Below are 20,657 nucleotides of genomic sequence, written 5' to 3'. Positions count from 1 at the left end.
TACACAACTAGGACCTCCTACACAACTCGTTTTCTCAACTAGGACCTCCTACACAACTAGGACCCCCTACACAACTCGTTTTCTCAACTAGGACCTCCTACACAACTAGGACCCCCTACACAACTAGGACCTCTTTAGGTCTGAACACAAAACAGTCAGTGACTGGCCATCACCTGCAGTTGACCGGTGCTGCTGACTTTCAACCTTCAACCAATCAGAACACAAGGGCGCTTTCACCACGCGAAGACGAAAGTGAAACTTAAGAAATGCTAATATTCTGCTGACCCTTGCCTGGCCAGTATCTTAAGTATTGTTATTATGTACATACACAGGACCTTTTACATGTGTAAGAAGTATATAGTATGTAGTATGCAGTAGTTGTTAACCTAATAATGACTCATCCCCCTCTCCTCTCTCTCCCGGCAGGAACGTGTCTGCATACGAGGTGTCCTCCTCCCAGGCGGTACTGTCCCCACAGCGCTCCAAGCGGGTGAAGGAGAACACCCCTCCACGCTGTGCTGTGCTCCAGAACCACGCCCCCTCCTCCAGCTCCGGCTGTGGACCCCCACAGGGTTGCGGAGGGTGGGGAGCGGGCGAAGCAGAGCAGGCTTCCAGCACCACCCAGGACCACCACCAGCACCACAACAGGCCGCGTCAGACCATCATCATCCCTGATACACCCAGCCCCGCTGTCAGTATAATCACCATCAGCAGTGACACGGACGAGGAGGATGATCACAAGCAGAGCAACACCAACCATACCAGGTACAAGTCAGCCATTTTGGGGCAGACATTACACGCCTGCAGAGATCTGGGAGCCAGGGTTTAATACAAAACAGGAGGCCATGTTTAGTGTCATTACTGACAGAGTTGGGTTTGATTTCGTTTCAGTTCCAGACAATTCCACCCGGCACAACCAGAAGTGGACTGGCCAACCCTCAGTGCCTGGTTCCTCTCTAGGTTTCTTCCTAGGTTCTGGCCTTTCTAGAGTTTTTCCTAGCCACCGTGCTTCTACATCTGCATTGCTTGCTGTTTGTGGTTTTAGGCTGGGTTTCTGTTTAGCACTTTGTGACATCTGCTGATGTAAAAAGGGCTTTATAAAATATGTTTGATAGAATTCTGTAATAAGATTGGACATGTTCGGCATAAGTGCATTTATCAGTGAATTGATCTGAATTCACAAGTTATTATGGAATCGACACAAACATTGGTCAGTAGGTTAGTAGGCTGATGAGTACTATATGTAGCATTAAATAGAGTGCCTCCTCCTCCTTGCAGCTTGTCCAAGCATAGGAAGAACGTCATCAGCTGTGTGACGGTACACGACTCCCCTGACTCGGACCTGTCCAGTAACAACAGTCCCTATGCGGTAGAGTCCAGGCTGGCCAACAACAACGGTTACCATGACTCCAAGACCACCTTGCTGGACAACTACAGCAACGGCAACAACCCCCGCACCATCATCATCCCCCCTCTGAAGAGCCAGTCCAGCGAGGTGCTGAGCGAGTGTGAGCGCCTGATGCCAGGTATCTACACAGATATCTACACAGGTACCTACACAGATCCACACACCCATGTAGACAAGGAGGGATGGTCGATACTGATCTAGAGTATAGGAAATACTATATACTGTAGAGAGAGCTTTTTATTTGAGTTGAATATGATCATTATTATCATTGTCGGTACTCCAGTTTACCCATTCGCTAAGTCCCGCCCCATTGGTTACTGTTGCTACCTTGGTCAACAGTTGGGTGTTTTGTGTTTGTATACTGCACTCATGTGTTATTTTCTTGACCTGGATTGACCTCTTTACCTTGTCCCATTTACCCTTCAGATGCAATGAATCATCAGAATTCGGCGTATAAGTTCAAAACCTCCAACGGCGTGGGCATGATGTCTGGCAACAACCACCTTTCAGGGGGCATGGCTTACCGACAGCAGCGCTCGGGGCCACACCCCTTCCAGCAGCAGCAGCCTCTCAATCTCAGCCAGGTATGGAGAGAGAGCCAAGTAAGAACCCATCTAAATTACCTCGTATCATTTACCGTGTGGAAAGTTTGTCTCTGACAGACTAGAATTTGGATTGCACTGACTCCATCCTCGTGTCTCTCCCTCTCAAGGCCCAGCAGCACATGGTAGCTGAGAGGAACGGAGGCCACCGGCGCCAGCAGGCTTACATCACCCCAACCATCGCAGCCCAGGCCCCCTACTCCTTCCAGCACCACAACAGCCCCTCTCACACTGCCAACGTGCACACCCACCTGGCTGCCACCCACCTGTCTGCCACCCACCTGGCTGCCACCCACCTGCCCGGCCAGCCTCACCTCTACACCTACACCGCCGCGCCCGTCGCCCTGGGCTCCACAGGCACCGTGGCCCACCTGGTGGCAACTCAGGGCTCGGCCCGCCACACGGTCCAACATGCCACATACCACACACCGGGCATCGTCCACCAGGTGCCTGTCAGCATGGGGCACGGCGTGCTGCCCTCACCCACCCTGCACCACAGCCAGTACCAGGCCCAGTTTACCCACCAGACGTACATCAGCGCCTCGCCTGCCTCCACTGTCTACACTGGATACCCACTGAGCCCCACCAAGGTGAACCAGTACCCTTACCTCTAGAGCCAAGCCAACACACTGGAGACCCAGAACCCCCCCCCCCCGCCCGACCCCAGCACTACTGATGCTGCTCACCCCATGTCCTCCCTCCCTATCCCTACTCCACGCGGACAGAGAGATAGAGAGACATGCATCCTTTATGAAACTGTCACATTTAACTTGAAGATATAACGACAGAGAGGAAAAGGGAAACACACAGCCCCTCTAAGGGAAAGGAGGGGTGAATTTTTTTTCTCCAAAAGGGCCAGTTTTGCTTTGTTTTCTCTCTTGGTTTCATTTTATTTTTCTCATTCTTTTACAGCGAGGTCTTCGTGACAGGCATTTGAGAGAGATGGAGGGTTTCTGTTCTTCTAACACGGCTTTTTGTTTTGTTTTGTTTTCTTCTCTTGAGTTGGGGGTCCCTCTCTGGATGTTGGAATTCCCAATGTGAGAATTCCCATGAGGATTTGGGAATGAAGGTGAAATACGGAAACCTGCTGCTCTTCAAAGAATTAAAAAAATAACGATGGCCTTGAAATGTCTTAAACATTTCCAAATCATTCAAGGTGTGGGAGAGAGAACAAAGCACCCCTCCTTCTCCAACAGACAACCGGAGTCAGGAGTCTTCTGGAAATATAACCAACGAAAGACAAAAAAAACATTCTAATGTATTTATAGCTATTTTCCCTTCGATTTTTCGTTCTCACCTTTTTGAGGAGACTTATGTTATAGGTATAGGAGTCTTAGCCGGGCCCTGTTTTTAGAATGTAGCAGTCTGCACCCAGATTCTTTTATCAAGAGCTTTTTCTGATACCAATAGAATTGATTTGTTCCTCTTTTTTCAATGTGATTGCACAAAGTGGTTCTAATAACATAGGCATGTACAACGTGATTATCTGTGTGTGCGTGTGCTACTGTCAGCCATGTGTGTGTAGTCCACGTCCTCTTGCACCTTTGTGCTATAATTCTCTGAATCCTCCGCAGTCTTAGGTTTGACCATTGTTCCCTTGTAGTGCCTTACAGATATAACGACACAGTTTATGTCGCTGGAACCTTGAGAACTAACAGACTAGCTGGAACTGGTTCCTTGGTTTGACATGTTATTGTCGGGGCAGTTTTGATTTCTCTTCCAGGTGTAGGCTTAGCCCCTAGCTCTGTTTCCTATCCTTATGACAGTATACTACAGAGTTCAGAGGTCAGAGTTCATATTTGCCTGACCTTTGGCTTTTTTGTTAAGTGTGCATGAGTTTAACTTGCTTAGGGTACTGAACCAAAGTCGTTAGATCAATCCTCGTTACGTTGTGTGCTGGATATTAATGTTAATATGTGTACAGTATAAGCCTTTATCACCGTGATATCCATACATACGATGGCTTAAGTTTGAGATGTGTTACTTTGTTTTTATATCACACAAGGAATTGGTTCAGAGGAATGATAGAACAGAGAAGTATTAGCACAAGGATCCATTTTGGGGTAAAATGCAGAAATACAAGAATGTGACTGTCAAAAACATGTATGTGATGAGTTCAACATAGGGCGAGGGTGACAAGAGTCCAGAGTTCGACAAAAAAATAGCAAAGGCCTGATGGGAAGTTGTGGTTGCTATGGCTGAGATCCTGAGAAGGCCAGTGAGAGAGAGTCTGGTTGGTTGCAGTGGGGAAGCAGAGTATTGAGGGCTGGTGAGAGGGGTTGCTGGGTAGGAGTCAGACCTGGACTCAAATAATATTTGAAATCTTTCAAATACTTTGAACATTTGTTTTAGCCTGCCTGGATTGCCAGATGGGCTATGTTTGCAGTTTAGCAAGTATTACTTCCATTGCGTCAGGCAAACTCAATCAAGCCCAGCTAAAGTGTTTGAAATGATTTCTAATAGTATTTAAACCCAGATCTGAGTAAGTGAGGGGCTACTAGAAAGATTTGGGTTGGAACTGAGGATGGCAGAGTGGTAGGGTGGCATTCCTCATGTTACTTGGACTAAAAGAATAGCATGTTGGCACTGAGCAGGTTGGTAGGAACAGTGGGTAGGAGTTACAGGGGCTACATGAATGCACACCTAACTCTGATACAAGTTGTTGTGTTGTTGTTGTTGTCTTGCAAAGATAAATGGAAGTGATTTAGTCTTTTCTGCTCTGAGGGTTGTGTAGCACCTCTCAGCAGAGAGGGAGAGACTGGAACGGAACAGAAATGCTACAGTGTACACCTGGAAGGTCTTCCTATGAAATGGGCTTCATTTGTTTAACACTATCTCTGTTTTGTCTTTGGAATGTGTTCACAGGCACCACACCACCAGAAAGGGATACCAGATATGTAGTAAGAGAACGGATTGGCCTATTGCTTCTATGTGTTTGCTACTTAATTTAACATCCGTTTTATCTGTCTTAGCCAATGATATATGATTAATCTCTCTGTTATATGTTATACTGTCCTCATTAAGTGGGCACATCAGAACTGCTTGTGGTTTTAGGAAGAGCCTTCCCCTTATCCCTTCATATCATGCCATAGTACTTGCATTTGAAGTGATTGTTTTATTTTTATGTTACTATTGAACTTTTGAAATGGCTGTAGGTACAGTATATATTGTGTTATTTTACAGATAGTTGCAATCAAGTGTTTTGATGATTTGTTATTAAGCTCATTTCTATTTTGATTTGTAACTGGGAGTTGCTGTACGTTGATGTTAAGTATTCCTAGGAGGGTGTGTATACCTGTGTAAAGTGTTCAGGCACCGTTGACAATAATAAGGTTGTAAAGTTGATGATAATCCATTGGGGCCCTTATAGGTACTGTAGGTAATTGAGGCTTGAGTGTGTCAGACCCAGGTTTGCTCCTCAAACCAAACCTAAAACAACAGCATCTTGGTACTTCACCAATATGCCACCGCGCTCCCTCCAACCGGCTCCACCATGCAAGCCTTGGGTTCTTGGCAGTCAAAGATGTGGTGTAGAGATACCGTGCAGTAGGTATACATTGCTGGTTACATCATTTTCTTTCTGTTCTGTGTTGTACCTTTGTACGTTTTTGTTCATTTCCATAAGGCCTGTGGGCCTAAGCACACACATAAGGGAGATGCTTTTCCACACGTGAGTTTGGCGCCTCCATAAAGAGGTAGACTACTGAAACATTCCACTGCAGAGAGAATCCGACATCCATACTGCACACCCAACAGCCCCTATAGCTCTCTGCTCACTTGTCATTTGGGGACTTTTCTTTTTTCCCACCAAAGAAATTCAACATGATGATGTACAGTACAAACACAAACAATCCCCAATGTGGTCTGGCATTAAAGGTACATGTTTAGACCAGAAGTTATTGCCAGACCACATTGGGGATTGTTTGTGTTTGTACTGTACATCATCATGTTGAATTTCTTTGGTGGGAAAAAAGAAAAGTCCCCAAATGACAAGTGAGATGTGCACATATAGTACTGTAAAAATACATACAGTATGTGCACAACACACACATATGAGTGATTAGAGTTGCCACAATATCTGCTTATGGTTGAGCTATTTTGAAGGAGTTTACTGTCAATTGCAGTCCACCATTCTAAAGCATCTATGATTTGAACATTGTATTATTTGATATCTGTCGCTTGTTGCCCCCTAAATGTAAAAATGGAATCCTCTTAACTTCTTTGAATTGTTTTATATAAGTGTTTTTTACGTTGTTAAAGTTGTATTTTAGCTTTATTAATGTTGTAAGCAAATGAATTTTTTAAAAACAAAAACATGTTATAAGTTAGTGTGCCATGAAATGACCTATAGAGTGAAATGAATAAAAAAAAATACCAATAATACCTTTAAAATAATGGTCACTAGCACAAAATGAATGTAATATGTGACCTGCTTCATCTGAAATGCTTTAAATATTTCTGCTTGAGTGACCATTAGTTAAAGTAAAGATTTGATTTCTACATTATTTGTTGCCATGCAAGATGCAATAAGTCTGTGATTCCAGCAAAAACAACTTGACTCAGCATAAATTCATTTGAAAAAGTCAACATTTTTATTCCGACATGGGGTTTTCAAATATGATATATTCGATTTCATTCTATTTTTTTTTCATGTATAATCTAAATTTAGCAAATTACGAGAAGCCCTTTGAATCTTACACTCAATTTTTTTTCAACGGACTTGCTATATTTTGAATGAGAACATGTATTTGAATGTGTAAAATATGTTAGTATCGTACTACTTTGTTTAACATGCGTTATGTGTTTTTATTAAGGAAAATATTCATCAGAAATGTGAGCATCAACATAGATCCAGTGACCTTACAATTACCAAAATGTGCTTCTTTAGAGTGTCAAGAAATTCTTGTGGTAATGAAGTTGCTTTACTTTTAAACATTGTCTCTACCCTGCTACTGTAGCCATTTCAATGTTAGAATACTGCCTTCCAAATAACTTAACGATATCATCAGAGCTTTAAGATGTGGTTTCAATGAAAGAGAGCTGTGTAAAGCGGCCTCTTTGTGAAGCCTGGTATTTTTACAGCTTTTGTTCTTGAAATACTCTCGCTACACAAGAAGTGCTCAGCTTCCAACTTTTCCCACAGTGTGTTTGCGAGTACTCTTCCTGGAGCTTTGTTTGAAATATTGCGAAACATTCCTGAAGGCATGGCACACATTTCCAGTTAGTCTTCTCAGGCCAAACCCATCTGAAGTGACTTGAATCATTTTAACACCTTACTAGATGAGAATAAGAATCTTACAACTGCTACACCACTTTGAAACATTTTGCGATCATTTCATTGGAGCTTTGCATAGCACATTCTCCCAAAGAAGTAGGGAGGTGGGAAAAGTACTTATTTTAGGATGATTTAGGTTATATACATGATAGAAACTCCATAAACCAGTAACAACACATTCTTAACGCCCTTCTGTATGAGAGTTGGTCTGTATGTGTTTGTGTGTTTGTCAAGGGAATCACCTCCTTCATTGTTTTTATCTTTGGGGATTCAGGCTGAATTGGTTAAGGGTTTGATGCTGTCTGTAATGGAATGGGTCAAGTGTTATCATTTGGCCAGTTTTTGTACACATGTACTTGAGAACCAAAATGTATTTTATTACATTTTTTTCCTTCTCAACTCTTGCTAAAGACATGTTAGAGGTCTAATTTTTGATTATGGACTAACAGTTTGAAACAATTTGGTTTAGAAAGTTTATTCTTTACCTAGTTCTTTCCAGCTCAAATTGGAAATAAGCATTGTAGTAAAGTCCTTCAGAGGATGGGTTCTTGCCTAATGAATTCCCATAGATAAAGCCCAACACAAACCTTATTTCTCCACAGTTGACAGCGGTACAAGAGATGAGACGTAGCAGTAAACCCCTGTAACTGTCATACTGTAGCCATTTTGCAGTCATCTTGATCGTGATTTCGATTTTGTACTTGCACAACAGCATTCACAATGAAATGGGTAAAAATCGACATTTTTGTACAAAGTCTCAAGACCTAAAAAGCATCAAACCTTGACCCCGTTGTGTGACCATTGCAATATGGTTTGTTAATGATGTTCAAATCTCATAAGTTGTCGTTCAGGCTATTGTGTGCTGCAGTATTTCCTAGTATACTTCTTTGTTAATTGTCTCTCATTTACGTTTATCAGGGATTTTTTTGAGAAGTGTTTGTTGACTCCTTGTTTCAATCTGTTCATGTATCGTTCTATGTACCCTGTTCCTTAGACTAATATTACTGAATATGTTATGAGAATGGATATTTTACTGGCTTTATAGAATGTTTAAATATAATAATGAGAATAAGAAGAATGATTCATTAAACTCCTAACAAGTTGAGTAATTGGCTTTTAAGCGCTTGTGTTACCATTTAAGATGTTGTGTGCTTCTCTTAATCATTTTCGTTGTAGAAAAATTGAGTGAATTTATAATAGGCTTCGAAAAACTAATGATAGCATTGTATATTTACAGGAGGCTTTTAACCGACAACTTTGTCATAGAAAAAAAAAAGTGATTTTAATTGTCCTCTTTACTAACTGTAGGGTGAGAAGGGGCTGGCGTTGTGGTGAACTATGTTCTAGCTTGTTATTCACTGTCACTTTTGATCATTTCTTCGGTCTCCGAGGTGAATCGAGTTATTCATGAGAATTTGTATGCTCACATATGCATATTGTATATGTGTAGAAATGTAATCACACTTTGTCTTGGATTTACATTAAACTGTTAAGTCACGGCACCAGTCTCCTGTGTCATAGAATTATCATTTTTTATCTGGTGTGTGTGTGTGTGGGGGGGGGTGATAAAATGTAATGCAATACATACAGTTTATCAACGTGGCGCATTGATGGATGGTTTTGACAGACAAAAGGATGTGCACCTGAAGAAACCTGAAAGACACCGCACTGAAGGTGAAGTCCAATTAGTTGATGGTTGACGTTTCACTGCAATTGGAGTCAAATACATGAATGAATCACTCATTTCATCCGTTGATCTGTTTTGTGCCAAATGTCTCTGTATTTTTTGTTGTTGTAGTTCAGTGGGTACAATCAACTTTACCCTAGAAACTCTATAACCCTAGAAAATATTTAACTAGCTCTGTAGATTGATTCTGTATCAGAGGTACAGTCGCCAGACTGAGCTCAGTTTCAAATCCATCCTTGATGTAAATGTTCTACTGAACATTTTATGCCACTAGATGGCAACGATTAACCATATTTTATTGTTGTGCTACTTCATTATGGTCAAATCAGTTTTTTCCACTATTTGCATATTTAAATCAAAGTGTTTAATAGTCTTGTCTATATTTGTTGACATGCGCGGTTTATTATAAAATCACAATATCCCAGCCTATAAGTGGTCTGTCTATTGATTTAGCGAACAAATATTTGAGGTAGGGAAAATAATGTATTGTATATATTTACATTTGAGTAATTTAGCAGACGCTCTTACCTTCCCTCACAATGCTTTAAGGAAAATAAAAGTTCAACATTTTCTGTATGATATAGTTCATAATTTATCCTTCAGTCTGTTTCTGTCTGCCCAGTTCATTTGATCCCATACAGATCGCTCAAGGGCTTCGGTGCATCGTTGCCGTGAAACCACAGACGCCGACAGAGATGGACAACCCAATAGGACCATTGAATTGGACAACCTAATGACCTATTTGAAGGACTGCCCCTGCAGCCAATGACCGTGGGACCGGACAAAATAGATGTCTAATAAGGGTTCAGGGGGAGGAGTTATTGCAATCCTCATGACGAGTGGTCACTGTGAGAGCGAGAGATGTCTAAAGAAAACGGGAAGGAAAATTATATTTTCCCTTGATCTTAAACTAACCTGCTAGCTATTTCAAGTGGTATTTAGCTAGCTATTCCGGTTTCATTGTTGTTGTTTTTATGGATATGAAAACGTCCAGACAAAGAGAAACAGAACGTGAAGCTCCGTTTTGGTAAGAGGATGTGCTCTGCGATGTCTGATTGGGACGTAGTAAATGCATGGGATAGATGGGCACAGGATTCCGGTTATCTATTTTATCACCGAGCCCTACCAAACTAGCTAGCTAGTTTAACTGTTTAAAACATGTCCGTGGTTTGTTTCAGTTGTTGAATATTGACTCAATATTGTTTATGAGAAAAACAAAGTATAACTTGTTTTATTTAATCATAAGATATTTCAAGTGGTATTTAGGAAACGGTTTGGGATATGACGGAGGATAAGGAGACAACCTCATGACGAGACAGCCAGCCAGCCAGGCAGCAGGCTAGCTAGCTAACGTTAGTACTGAACGACAATAATCTCCAATTGAGACCCGTTAGGCATAGCCGAGGGAAGTAGTTTGTGGGTGGGGGTGCTGCGATTTTTGACTGAGAGAGCAGAAGAAAAACAAAATCCTGTAGTCTATATCAGTCAGCTAATACAGGACTAGTAAAGGTCCGGTGCACTACTTTTGTGAAATTACTCAATTAGTGTATTGTGCATTGTTTTTTTTCATGGTGATAGAAAGTCAACAGGTACCCTAGATGTCCAGCCTATGTACAATACACAAAAGTACATTGACATTAAGTGGTTTGTAAGGATGGTAAATTAATACTGCACAAAAAGTGGGTTTCCATGTTATTTGGTCAAGAAAAATATTTCATTTGATGTGGATGTTTTGTGTCTTTGCCCATAAATTTGCACATTTTGATGGACAGGGTTTTGTTCTTTCTGGATTCCATTAGAATGACAATCACAGAGAAAGGGAGAAGGGCAACAACTCTTACAATTCCAGCTATTGAATCCAAGCAACTGAACTAGTAAATAAGAAGAATATTAGTATTTACTAGTGCTGCCAGTCAGACACATATTCACAATTATGTTATATTGTAACTGGTTTTGGCACGTGCGGCTAAATTCCCCCACACTTTTCAATTTACTGTAGCTAATCCCTAATTTGCTTTTACATCACCTTTGCCAAGTGCCTGGCCTGTTATTGCAGATGAGTGTCTTAATGATTTGCAAGTGCAAGTCCCCAATATAAAAGCTTAACCCAGGAGAGAACAAAGGACATAACTAGGCAGCTGAACTCTTTTCCCCCCCAGCCAGGGTTGACCTAGCTAGCATGCCTGCGTCCAGCCTAGCACAACATCAGTTCAGGGTCATTTAAGAGTGAGTGATTTTTAGATAAACAGAAAGTTTTAGCCTAATGTGTGTTGTCTTTCTGTATTGTGTGTGTTCATATTTTTTGGCCTGCGTATTTATTGCCTATATTATTTGCTTTATGTCCTCAGATTGGTAGACAGACGGACATCTGTCTATGCTCACATAATGTATTGCATTTCTCTGATATAGTTGTTTCTTTTTGCACACAGCTTAAATCACCCTTCTGTTACCAAAAGCAGATAGATAATATGGAAGAAGGGGCACATTGAGGGAGCTCACACAAGCAAGACCTGCATTCTCAAGTTTGCGGTATATACTGGGATGATTATTCTCTTCATAAGTGGACAAAATGCCCTGACTTCCATGCAATGGAGGGTTTAAGCTTCTCTATGGGTTCAGTGGTGATTCCCAAGACCTTGCTGCGCATTCAAGGCTTTGGTGCAGCGGTCCTGGGGCTGATCGTGTTGGTTACGATGACCACAGCAGCTTCACCTGCAGCAGGTAAGCAGGCACACCTCTCACCGACAGCATTTACCACCAATTTGTACTGCGTTGATGTCATGTAACAAACCTATACAGTCATGATGTAACAGCCCCATTTCAATGGGTTTTGAAGGTCATATGAGGATGGCAAGTCACTCTTAACTATAGGGAGCCATCTACTGTGTCTTATTACACACATAGCATGTTACTTTCCATGTAAAGTTATATTAATGTTTGATAACTTCACATAGGACGAGCAAGTAGCCTATGCCTGGTAACAAACAGGTGGCAAATCAACAGGCGGGAAATGCTATGGAATGCTAAGTAAAAATGTCAGTGAAATACCCTTAGTTGAATAACCTTTCATTGTGTTAGCCATATTGACAATAGCCTACTCACAGTTGGGGAAAAATCACATTACATTGCATTCGGAAATTATTCTGGAAGGTTCTCCCATCTCTACAGAGGAACTCTGGAGCTCTGTCAGAGTGACCATCAGGTTCTTGGTCACCTCCCTGACCAAGGCCCTTCTCCCCCAATTGCTCAGTTTGGCCAGGCAACCAGCTCTAGGAAGAGTCTTGGTGGTTCCAAACTTCTACCAATTAAGAATGATGGAGGCCAGTGTGTTTTTGGGGACCTTCAATGCTGCATAAATGTTTTGGTACCCTTCCCCAGATCTGTGCCTCGGCACAATCCTGTCTCAGAGCTCTACGGACAATTCCTTCAACCTCATTGTTTGGTTTTTGTTCTGACGTGCGCTGTCAACTGTGGGACCATATATAGACAGTTGTGTGCCTTTCCAAATCATGTCCAATCAATTGAATTTACCACAGGTGGACTCCAATCAAGTTGTAGAAACATCTCAAGGATGATCAATGGAAACAGGATGCACCTGAGCTCAATTTCGAGTCTCATAGTAAATACTTATATAAATAACAATTATAATTTCCAAAAATGTGTCATTATGGGGTACACACAGTAGATTCATGAGGGGAAAAAATAATTTCATCCATTTTAGAATAAGGCTGTAACGTAACAAAATGTGGGAAAAAATGTAAATGGGTCTGAATACTTTCTGAAAGCACTGAAACAGAAAAGCAATTGTGAACATGGGGACATTGTTCTGATTGTGCTGAGTAACAAGAGGAGTAGGACACGGCCACTTCTGTTTGTAGTCACATTATGGTCTGAATCAGGCAGTTGCATTCTTAAGTGGGTGTCACACACAAGAGTCATTCAGAGATAGATAGTGCACACTCATATTTTAATGGCGCTATTGTCAATGCCTAACAAAAAGAGTGACAGGCGTTTTACTGGCCTGTTTGGCTTGACTCACTCTTCTATATTGCCCTTTTTTCATAATGTATCTATATCTAGGCTAATACAATATTGTTACTATTAGTAATTACAGCATTACTATACAGGTATGAGAACATTGAATGATGTCCTTGGCAAAGTAGCCTATTGCCTGATCTTAAAGCTGCAATATGTAACTTTTTGGGCGGCCCAACCAAACGCACATAGAAATGTGTGTTAAAGGTCTCATTTTCATTGAAAGCAAGTCTAAGAAGCGGTAGATCTGTTCTATGTGCGCCATTTCTATGCTTCCCGTCCCTAAGTTACATTTTTGTGTCTTTTACTTTCGGTTTTGTACACCAGCTGAAAATTAAGCAAACTTTTAGAATTCTAGCAACCAGGAAATGGCGGAGCGATTTCTTCATAGTGCATCTTTAAACCTGAATTGGTGCAAACAAAAATTGTGCCATGGGGAATTATATGTCTGTGGGCTGAAGATGCACATTGAAATGCCTGTCTTTGTGTTTATATAATGGACCTAGGCAAGTAGCTGTTATTCTTGGCTAATTCCGTCAGATGTAAATATAACAGATTTCCTAGCATTTTCTTTGAAATGAAGAATAATGCATCCCTAATGTGCAAAATAGGGAGTAGGCCTAAGCTATTGGCTCGTAACTGAGCATGCTTTAAAGGCTTACGTTCAGGACTGTCTGTTCACCCATCAGTGTTACTAGACCCTAGTCTATGTCAAGGGGTATTGAATTGTTCATTTAAAAGAAGATCTACATTTTTGATATGATAGCCTGCTTTATGATCATGCTTTCTGATGGAACATGTTACCAACCAGTCATTTGTTCTATTGAAAGTGTCAGTCCATAAATCAGGAAAATCTATAGCACTCAAATGAAGTCCAGCCAACTCCCCCTGAAAGATTTCTCATATTTTAATCTGCACTTCGGTTAACTGGATTTATGCATAATGTACTGTAGTCTAGCGCATTTCACGCTAGCTTTTACTCAGGTGGCTAATTGCAGGCTTGCCTTTTTGTATGAGTGGCAGTTTTTCTAAACTCTAATATGGAATTAGACAAATATGAAATTGACTGGAGGGTGTTGCTATTCCCAACCACTGTACCCAATACCCACACAGGGTTTTACAGCCCTGTTTGCTATTAGTTTTGCTGCTATAGTTTTGAAGAAGACACTCAAGATTATATGCTACGTAGCCTAGATGTGAATAGGTAAGTAAGCTTATCCTTATTTGCACCTAGTTGTGGTTTGTTGGATGTTGATGGTTACGTTATTAACACTAATGTATTACATCTTATGCTCTGATGGTAATGATGCCTACAGTTGTTTATTGCTTAGGCTGCCTTCTCTTTGTGTACGCTCTTAGAAAAAAGGGGCTATCTAGAACCTAAAAGGGTTCTTCGGCTGTCCCCATAGGAGAACCCTTTTTGGTTACAGGTAGAACCCTTTTGGTTCTAGTAGAACCTTTTTGGGTTCCATAGGGTTCCACATGGAACCCTGAAGGGTTCTACCTGGAACCAAAAAGGGTTCCACCCGGAACCAAAAAAGGTTATCCTATGGGGACAGCTAAAGAACCCTTTTGGAACCCTTTTTTCTAAGAGTGTAGCCTAGGCTAGACTAGGGCTGTGGCGCTCACGAAATTTTGTCATCTGGTGATTGTCAAGCAAATAACTGTTGGTCTCACTGTAATTGACCGTTAATTAACATAAGCACATTTAGCATCTCCTGGCTTCCACACATACCTTACAAGACACTGATGCAGATCTTTGGAACATCTACAATTTAAGAAGTCTAATAAATCCATGTAATATAGCCTACACCTTCACAATAACTCAATTTATTTTAGACAGGTCTAAAGAAACATGATATGAAGAAAATGTAGTCTATTTCAGAAGAACAGAATAGCACACTCTGAGTTGTCCTTATGTTAGGTCCTGATCTGGCTATGACATATGGTTGTGGGCTACACTAGTTCATTTAGCAGGCAAAATTTGCTTAGAATTCCGTTGCATTATTTATATTATTTTACAGTATGAAGAATACAATTGAACAAAGCTGAATAAAATAGAAAGGATATTTTCTCCAAACAATTTGAGGGAGTGCGCACATGAAAAGAATTAGGATTTATATGCTTAATTAGAGTTATTAATGTAACTTGGATTTAACAATGTAAGGATGCATTTTGCGACTCTAATGATGATTTGAAAAAGTCGCTTGAAAGGCATGACCTCTGCTTTGTTTTTTGCGCAGGCTGTACACACTTCATCAGTCTCTCATTCATAATTTGACAAGCACTTGATAATGCCTCAAATCTCCTGGTGGCATCCCCTTTGTGTGGCCATAATGCACCCTAAAATACATGCTTTTTGCAGCCAGTGGCCATTATGCCCTTGGCCCGGAGTGCTGCGTTGTGCCCTTCTCCCCCTGAGTGCTGCGTGCTCCGAAGCACCTCTCAGTGACGCAACTGCGTCCTTATCCAATTCCGAGGTGCATATTGGAAGAACTGTCCACATTTACTTTTCGTCAGCCAACAAGATGAGTAGGCCTAAGCACTAGTCTATGTAAATCTACTTTCCCCCATAGTACAAAAGTTGACCTATTCTATAGTCTGGGACAGTTGTGTGATGCGATAGAGCCCAAATTAATACAACCACCAGCATCAAAAAAACCTTTTTTACGCAATGTGGCTGACGCAACAGATCAAAACGTTTAGCTTAAAATGTCTTCACATTATAAGCGCAGCAATGCACACGCGGCAGTAGGCTATAAGCGTGAATGTTCCATTAGCAGGAAAACACAATTATCAAAAGTGACCACAAATGTGATTATTACATTTTTACATTTACATTTAAGTCATTTAGCAGACGCTCTTATCCAGAGCGACTTACAAATTGGTGCATTCACCTTATGATATCCAGTGGAACAACCACTTTATGCATGTAATGCTTTTATTATAAAGGTGCATTTTTATTGTGAAAATGAGCTTCCCCAAACTTGAAACTCACGCACAGTGGGGGAAAAAAGTATTTGATCCCCTGCAGATTTTGTACGTTTGCCCACTGACAAAGAAAGGATCAGTCTATAGTTTTAATGGTAGGTTTATTTGAACAGTGAGAGACAGAATAACAACAAAAAAATCCAGAAAAACGCATGTAAAAAATGTTATAAATTGATTTGCATTTTAATGAGGGAAATAAGTATCTGACCCCCTCTCAATCAGAAAGATTTCTGGCTCCCAGGTGTCTTTTATACAGGTAACGAGCTGAGATTAGGAGCACACTCTTAAAGGGAGTGCTCCTAATCTCAGCATGTTACCTGTATAAAAGACACCTGTCCACAGAAGCAATCGATCAATCAGATTCCAAACTCTCCACCATGGCCAAGACCAAAGAGCTCTCCAAGGATGTCAGGGACAAGATTGTAGACCTACACAAGGCTGGAATGGGCTACAAGACCATCGCCACACCATCGCCAAGCAGCTTGGTGAGAAGGTGACAACATTTGGTGCGATTATTCGCAAATGGAAGAAACACAAAAGAACTGTCAATATCCCTCGGCCTGGGGCGCCATGCAAGATCTCACCTCGTGGGGTTGCAATGATCATGAGAACGGTGAGGAATCAGCCCAGAACTACACGGGAGGATCTTGTCAATGATCTCAAGGCAGCTGGGACCATAGTCACCAAGAAAACAATTGGTAACACACTACGCCGTGAAGGACTGAAATCCTGCAGCGTCCGCAAGGTCCCCCTGCTCAAGAATACATATACATGCCCGTCTGAAGTTTGCCAATGAACATCTGAATGACAAAGAGGACAACTGGTGAAAGTGTTGTGGTCAGATGAGACCAAAATGGAGCTCTTTGACATCAACTCAACTCGCCGTGTTTGGAGGAGGAGGAATGCTGCCTATGACCCCAAGAACACCATCTCCACCGTCAAACATGAAGGTGGAAACATTATGCTTTGGGGGTGTTTTTCTGCTAAGGGGACAGGACAACTTCACCGCATCATTTGACGGGGCCATGTACTGTCAAATCGGGTGAGAACCTCCTTCCCTCAGCCAGGGCATTGAAAATGGGTTGTGGATGGGTATTCCAGTATGACAATGACCCAAAACACACGGCCAAGGCAACAAAGGAGTGGCTCAAGAAGAAGCACATTAAGGTCCTGGAGTGGCCTAGCCATTCTCCAGACCTTAATCCCATAGAAAATCTGTGGAGGGAGTGAAGGTTCAAGTTGCCAAACGTCAGCCTCGAAACCTTAATGACTTGGAGAAGATCTGCAAAGAGGAGTGGGACAAAATCCCTCCTGAGATGTGTGCAAACCTGGTGGCCAACAACAAGAAACGTCTGACCTCTGTGATTGCCAACAAGGGTTTTGCCACCAAGTACTAAGTCATGTTTTGCAGAGGGGTCAAATACTTATTTCCCTCATTAAAATGCAAATCATTTTATAACATTTCTGACATGTGTTTTTCTGGATTTTTTTGTTGTTATTCTGTCTCTCACTGTTCAAATGAACCTACTATTAAAATTATAGACTGATCATTTCTTTGTAAGTGGGCAAACGTACAAAATCAGCAGGTGATCAAATACTTTTTTCCCCCACTGTATAGCAGTTAGGCTCTACACCCCTTGTAAAGTGGATTAATGTGCTTAATTTTAAGAAGTTATTTGGCCACTTTAGTTGTCATACAAACCTTATCAAAACATATAGGCCCATGGGCTGGGCTACATGAGGTGTGCGACTATGTTTTTTGAAAAAATTTGAAAAAAGGGCATTGTTTCTTGCCTTATGCTGGGCATCATTCACAAGTGAGAATATATAATTCACAAGTGGTAGGCTAATTGTCACCCATCAGACTATTTAATCTTGTCTTTACATATACTAAGTAATATATGTGTGAAATTTGTTTTGATTTAGAATGGACCATTATCATTATACCTGTCTCAAAACAGGGGCAGGGAAAAATACATGTCATCTATGCACTTAAATAGCGAATAGAGGACGCTTTTCCCGGCGTGCATTTTCATGCCAGCCAGGTAGGCTGTTGTAAAGAGAAGCAATGTGCTTAATATTAGGAAGGTCGAGAAATAAATATAGTACTCCTAGAAAACTGATGGGATCCTCCTCTTATTAAAAAACGCCATCACTCTTGTTTTCTCGCGCAATTGCATAGCCGATTACATTTGCATCGATGTCTGAGTGATTAGAGGGACAACAGAGTGCTGAGTACCAGGCAGTTAGCAAGTTTGGTAGACTACTAATGACCATCAGCAGCATCAGAGCTTGGAGAAGACTAATTACCGTGACTAAACGGTCAGGTGGAATTTGACTGCTGTCATGACTCGTGACCGCAGGTGTGACGGTAATACGGTCACCGTAACAACCCTAGTCTAGACTAATAGCCTACATGAGTTAGGCTATAGCCTAGCAGGAACAAGGGGTTTTGAAGACGCAATGATGGAAAAGACTGCAGCTAGCACACAAGAATCAGAAGTGCGCATTAAGAAGACTGATTTCGGTAGATTATATAGTTATCATATCACTGCTCATAACTTCTGATTTCAAAGCAATGAGGTTATCCTATCCATAATGACTTGGTTTGGCTGTGAAACAGTCTGCATCATTCATGCTAACTTGCACAGTTTATTTGATATGAAAGCGATGTCATTTCAAGATCCACAACGGAATGGATTCGTTTTCCCTCCAGGCTTCAACAATGACAGCTCTTATGAATTCTCTGATCCTATTTTAGGGTTGCACTGGCTTTGTTGAATGATTCTATTATTATACCTACTGTGCCATGAAATGTCTACATTACAATATTGATATTCCAGTTAGACCTACTCTTAGTAGCTTGTTCTTAGTTCTTGGTCTTGCCTTGATGCTATGATGCGAATAGGCTTTTACTTTATTTAGTGGACTGTATGACAAATATTTTTAGTTGAGTGTTTGCACAGCTTTTCCTGCTAACAAATGCAAATTAAGAACCACAACACTGGAGTTTCTGGAGCTTCTCATTCATATTTACATGGGTTTGTTAAAGTTGGCCCGTGGCATAACTCAGAGGATTGGATTGGGGTCACTTACCGAAAATAACACAATCATCCTTATCATGTCCTATTTTGCTTGTGCGCTCACAGTATCAGCAGCCACATCAAGACCCAACCAAGAATAGATAGGCTACTATTTTTGTAACTTGTCAGACCTTGATCAATGTTGGGGCTCAGACAGTCTTTGCTGAGTGGGCCTACCTGCCTATTTAGGAAATGAATTTAGCAGATTTGAACACAGTTGCTCTGTATTTCACTGAATGACAAACCTTTGACAAACCATTGTCAATAGTTCATTCTCTTAGTGTCTTCTGATGAGTGATGTGACTCCACCACGCTGGATTTAGTGGATCCAGGGGCACCGCCTGCATGATGGTGTGATTTACATAGTGTGGACAGAGGGCTTGTTTGATGCTGCTCCTCCTAATAAAGAGAGGATTCAGAGACGAGGGTTGGCATGGTCCCTTAGTAAAAGCTTGACTTTTAAACCAATTTCCTGTCGTGAGGACAAAGAGAGAAAGGACCCAATCCTTCAATTTAATAGGCTGTTTACTCTGGGCTACTTTATAGATCATGTCCTGAGCTCCCCTCCCCTCCTCTCCATCTATCATGTGCCATAAAAAAGGCTTTTTAAAGAGCTGTCAAACTAATGAAACTATGGTAATAGAATTTAATTTGGAACGCCTGAGGGAAGCCTCCCCCCCAGGAAATCAGGAATTATAAAATTGTATTCCTTTTCATTCAGCTCTAATCATGGCCACACTACCCCGGCCATTGGCCAGTCACAACAACTCACTTATTTTTCAACTGTCAACTAATAGCGGTTTGAACCATTAAACACCTGTTAAACATAATTGTTCACTGGCAGACAGAGGGGTATCCTATTCCCCTTGCCTCCCATTGCAGTAGTGTTGGACTGGAGAGAGAGAAGGAGAAAGAGAGAGAGAGAGGAGTGGAGAGAACTAGAGAGAGCGAGCGAGAGGGACTGTAGTGAGAGTGTTGAGGATGACAGTGTTTAGCCTAAAAAAAAATCTCGGGACACAGAGAAAGAGCTGTTGGGGAAAGGGCTAAGAATTGGATAAATCCAAAAAGATTCACAACATAGCCTACTCAGTAGGGCCCATGTTCACGTGAGCTTTGCCCAGTGCTCGTTCTGATCTCTTATTACTGCCTCCTCTTGTTCTGCTCAACCAGGCATTTGAATGGCTGTGAAAAGTTGAGTACAGTCAGTAGGCAGCAAGCAGGCATGGCAGGGGCAGCACATGCCCCTGTAGAGATGATCCACATCCCACAGTAGCCTACGTGCACTGCTGTGCACACTTCTGGGAAACCGGAACGGTTGTTACATTGCCGAACATTTTGCAAGCAGCTCAATCAGATTACCAAAAGATAATCCTTTTTTTTAATACCTCCCTAACAATCGACAAGAGCTCACCCGTGCCTCGTTTTGATTGCTTTGTAGTCGTACCAAGCTGTGTTAGAACTACAGTAGAGGCAATGCTACAGTGTTTGTCTCGCCTGCTTAACATCCAAGAGGCCCTCAGAAACATTCCCAATCTGCACTAAAGAGGTTATCAGAGGTGTGAAGAGATGGGTCTTT

The 20,657-nt window shown here is 41.6% G+C and overlaps 2 protein-coding genes across 13 annotated transcripts in view; both read left to right on the top strand.

The window, feature by feature from the left end:
- The window catches only part of LOC106573173 (homeodomain-interacting protein kinase 2), a 107,626-nt gene extending 98,839 nt beyond the window's left edge, over positions 1-8,787 (top strand). For 3 of the 7 annotated variants that reach the window (XM_014147900.2, XM_014147899.2, XM_014147897.2), the window contains exons 12-16: positions 427-765; positions 1,279-1,550; positions 1,835-2,010; positions 2,121-2,600; positions 3,013-8,787. In XM_014147900.2, the coding sequence (XP_014003375.1) occupies positions 427-765; positions 1,279-1,550; positions 1,835-2,010; positions 2,121-2,600; positions 3,013-3,051 (1,306 nt within the window). In that variant the 3' untranslated portion in view covers positions 3,052-8,787. Of the gene's footprint in view, positions 1-426; positions 766-1,278; positions 1,551-1,834; positions 2,011-2,120 lie in introns of all 7 variants that reach the window. The other 4 variants (XM_045697020.1, XM_014147903.2, XM_014147902.2 and 1 more) reach the window with 4 other exon arrangements.
- A 1,016-nt stretch (positions 8,788-9,803) lies between these two features.
- Positions 9,804-20,657, top strand: part of LOC106573269 (UPF0606 protein KIAA1549) — an 86,803-nt gene continuing 75,949 nt past the window's right edge. For all 6 annotated transcript variants that reach the window (XM_045697015.1, XM_045697016.1, XM_045697017.1 and 3 more), the window contains exons 1-2: positions 9,804-9,999; positions 11,402-11,693. In XM_045697015.1, the coding sequence (XP_045552971.1) occupies positions 11,561-11,693 (133 nt within the window). In that variant the 5' untranslated portion in view covers positions 9,804-9,999; positions 11,402-11,560. The remainder of the gene's footprint in view (positions 10,000-11,401; positions 11,694-20,657) is intronic.

The sequence above is a fragment of the Salmo salar genome, chromosome ssa16 (assembly GCF_905237065.1).
Source record: "Salmo salar chromosome ssa16, Ssal_v3.1, whole genome shotgun sequence".
In the NCBI taxonomy this organism is placed as follows: domain Eukaryota; kingdom Metazoa; phylum Chordata; class Actinopteri; order Salmoniformes; family Salmonidae; genus Salmo; species Salmo salar.
The sequence above is the reverse complement of the archived record's forward strand: the minus strand, read 5'-3'. Positions and strand labels throughout refer to the sequence as shown.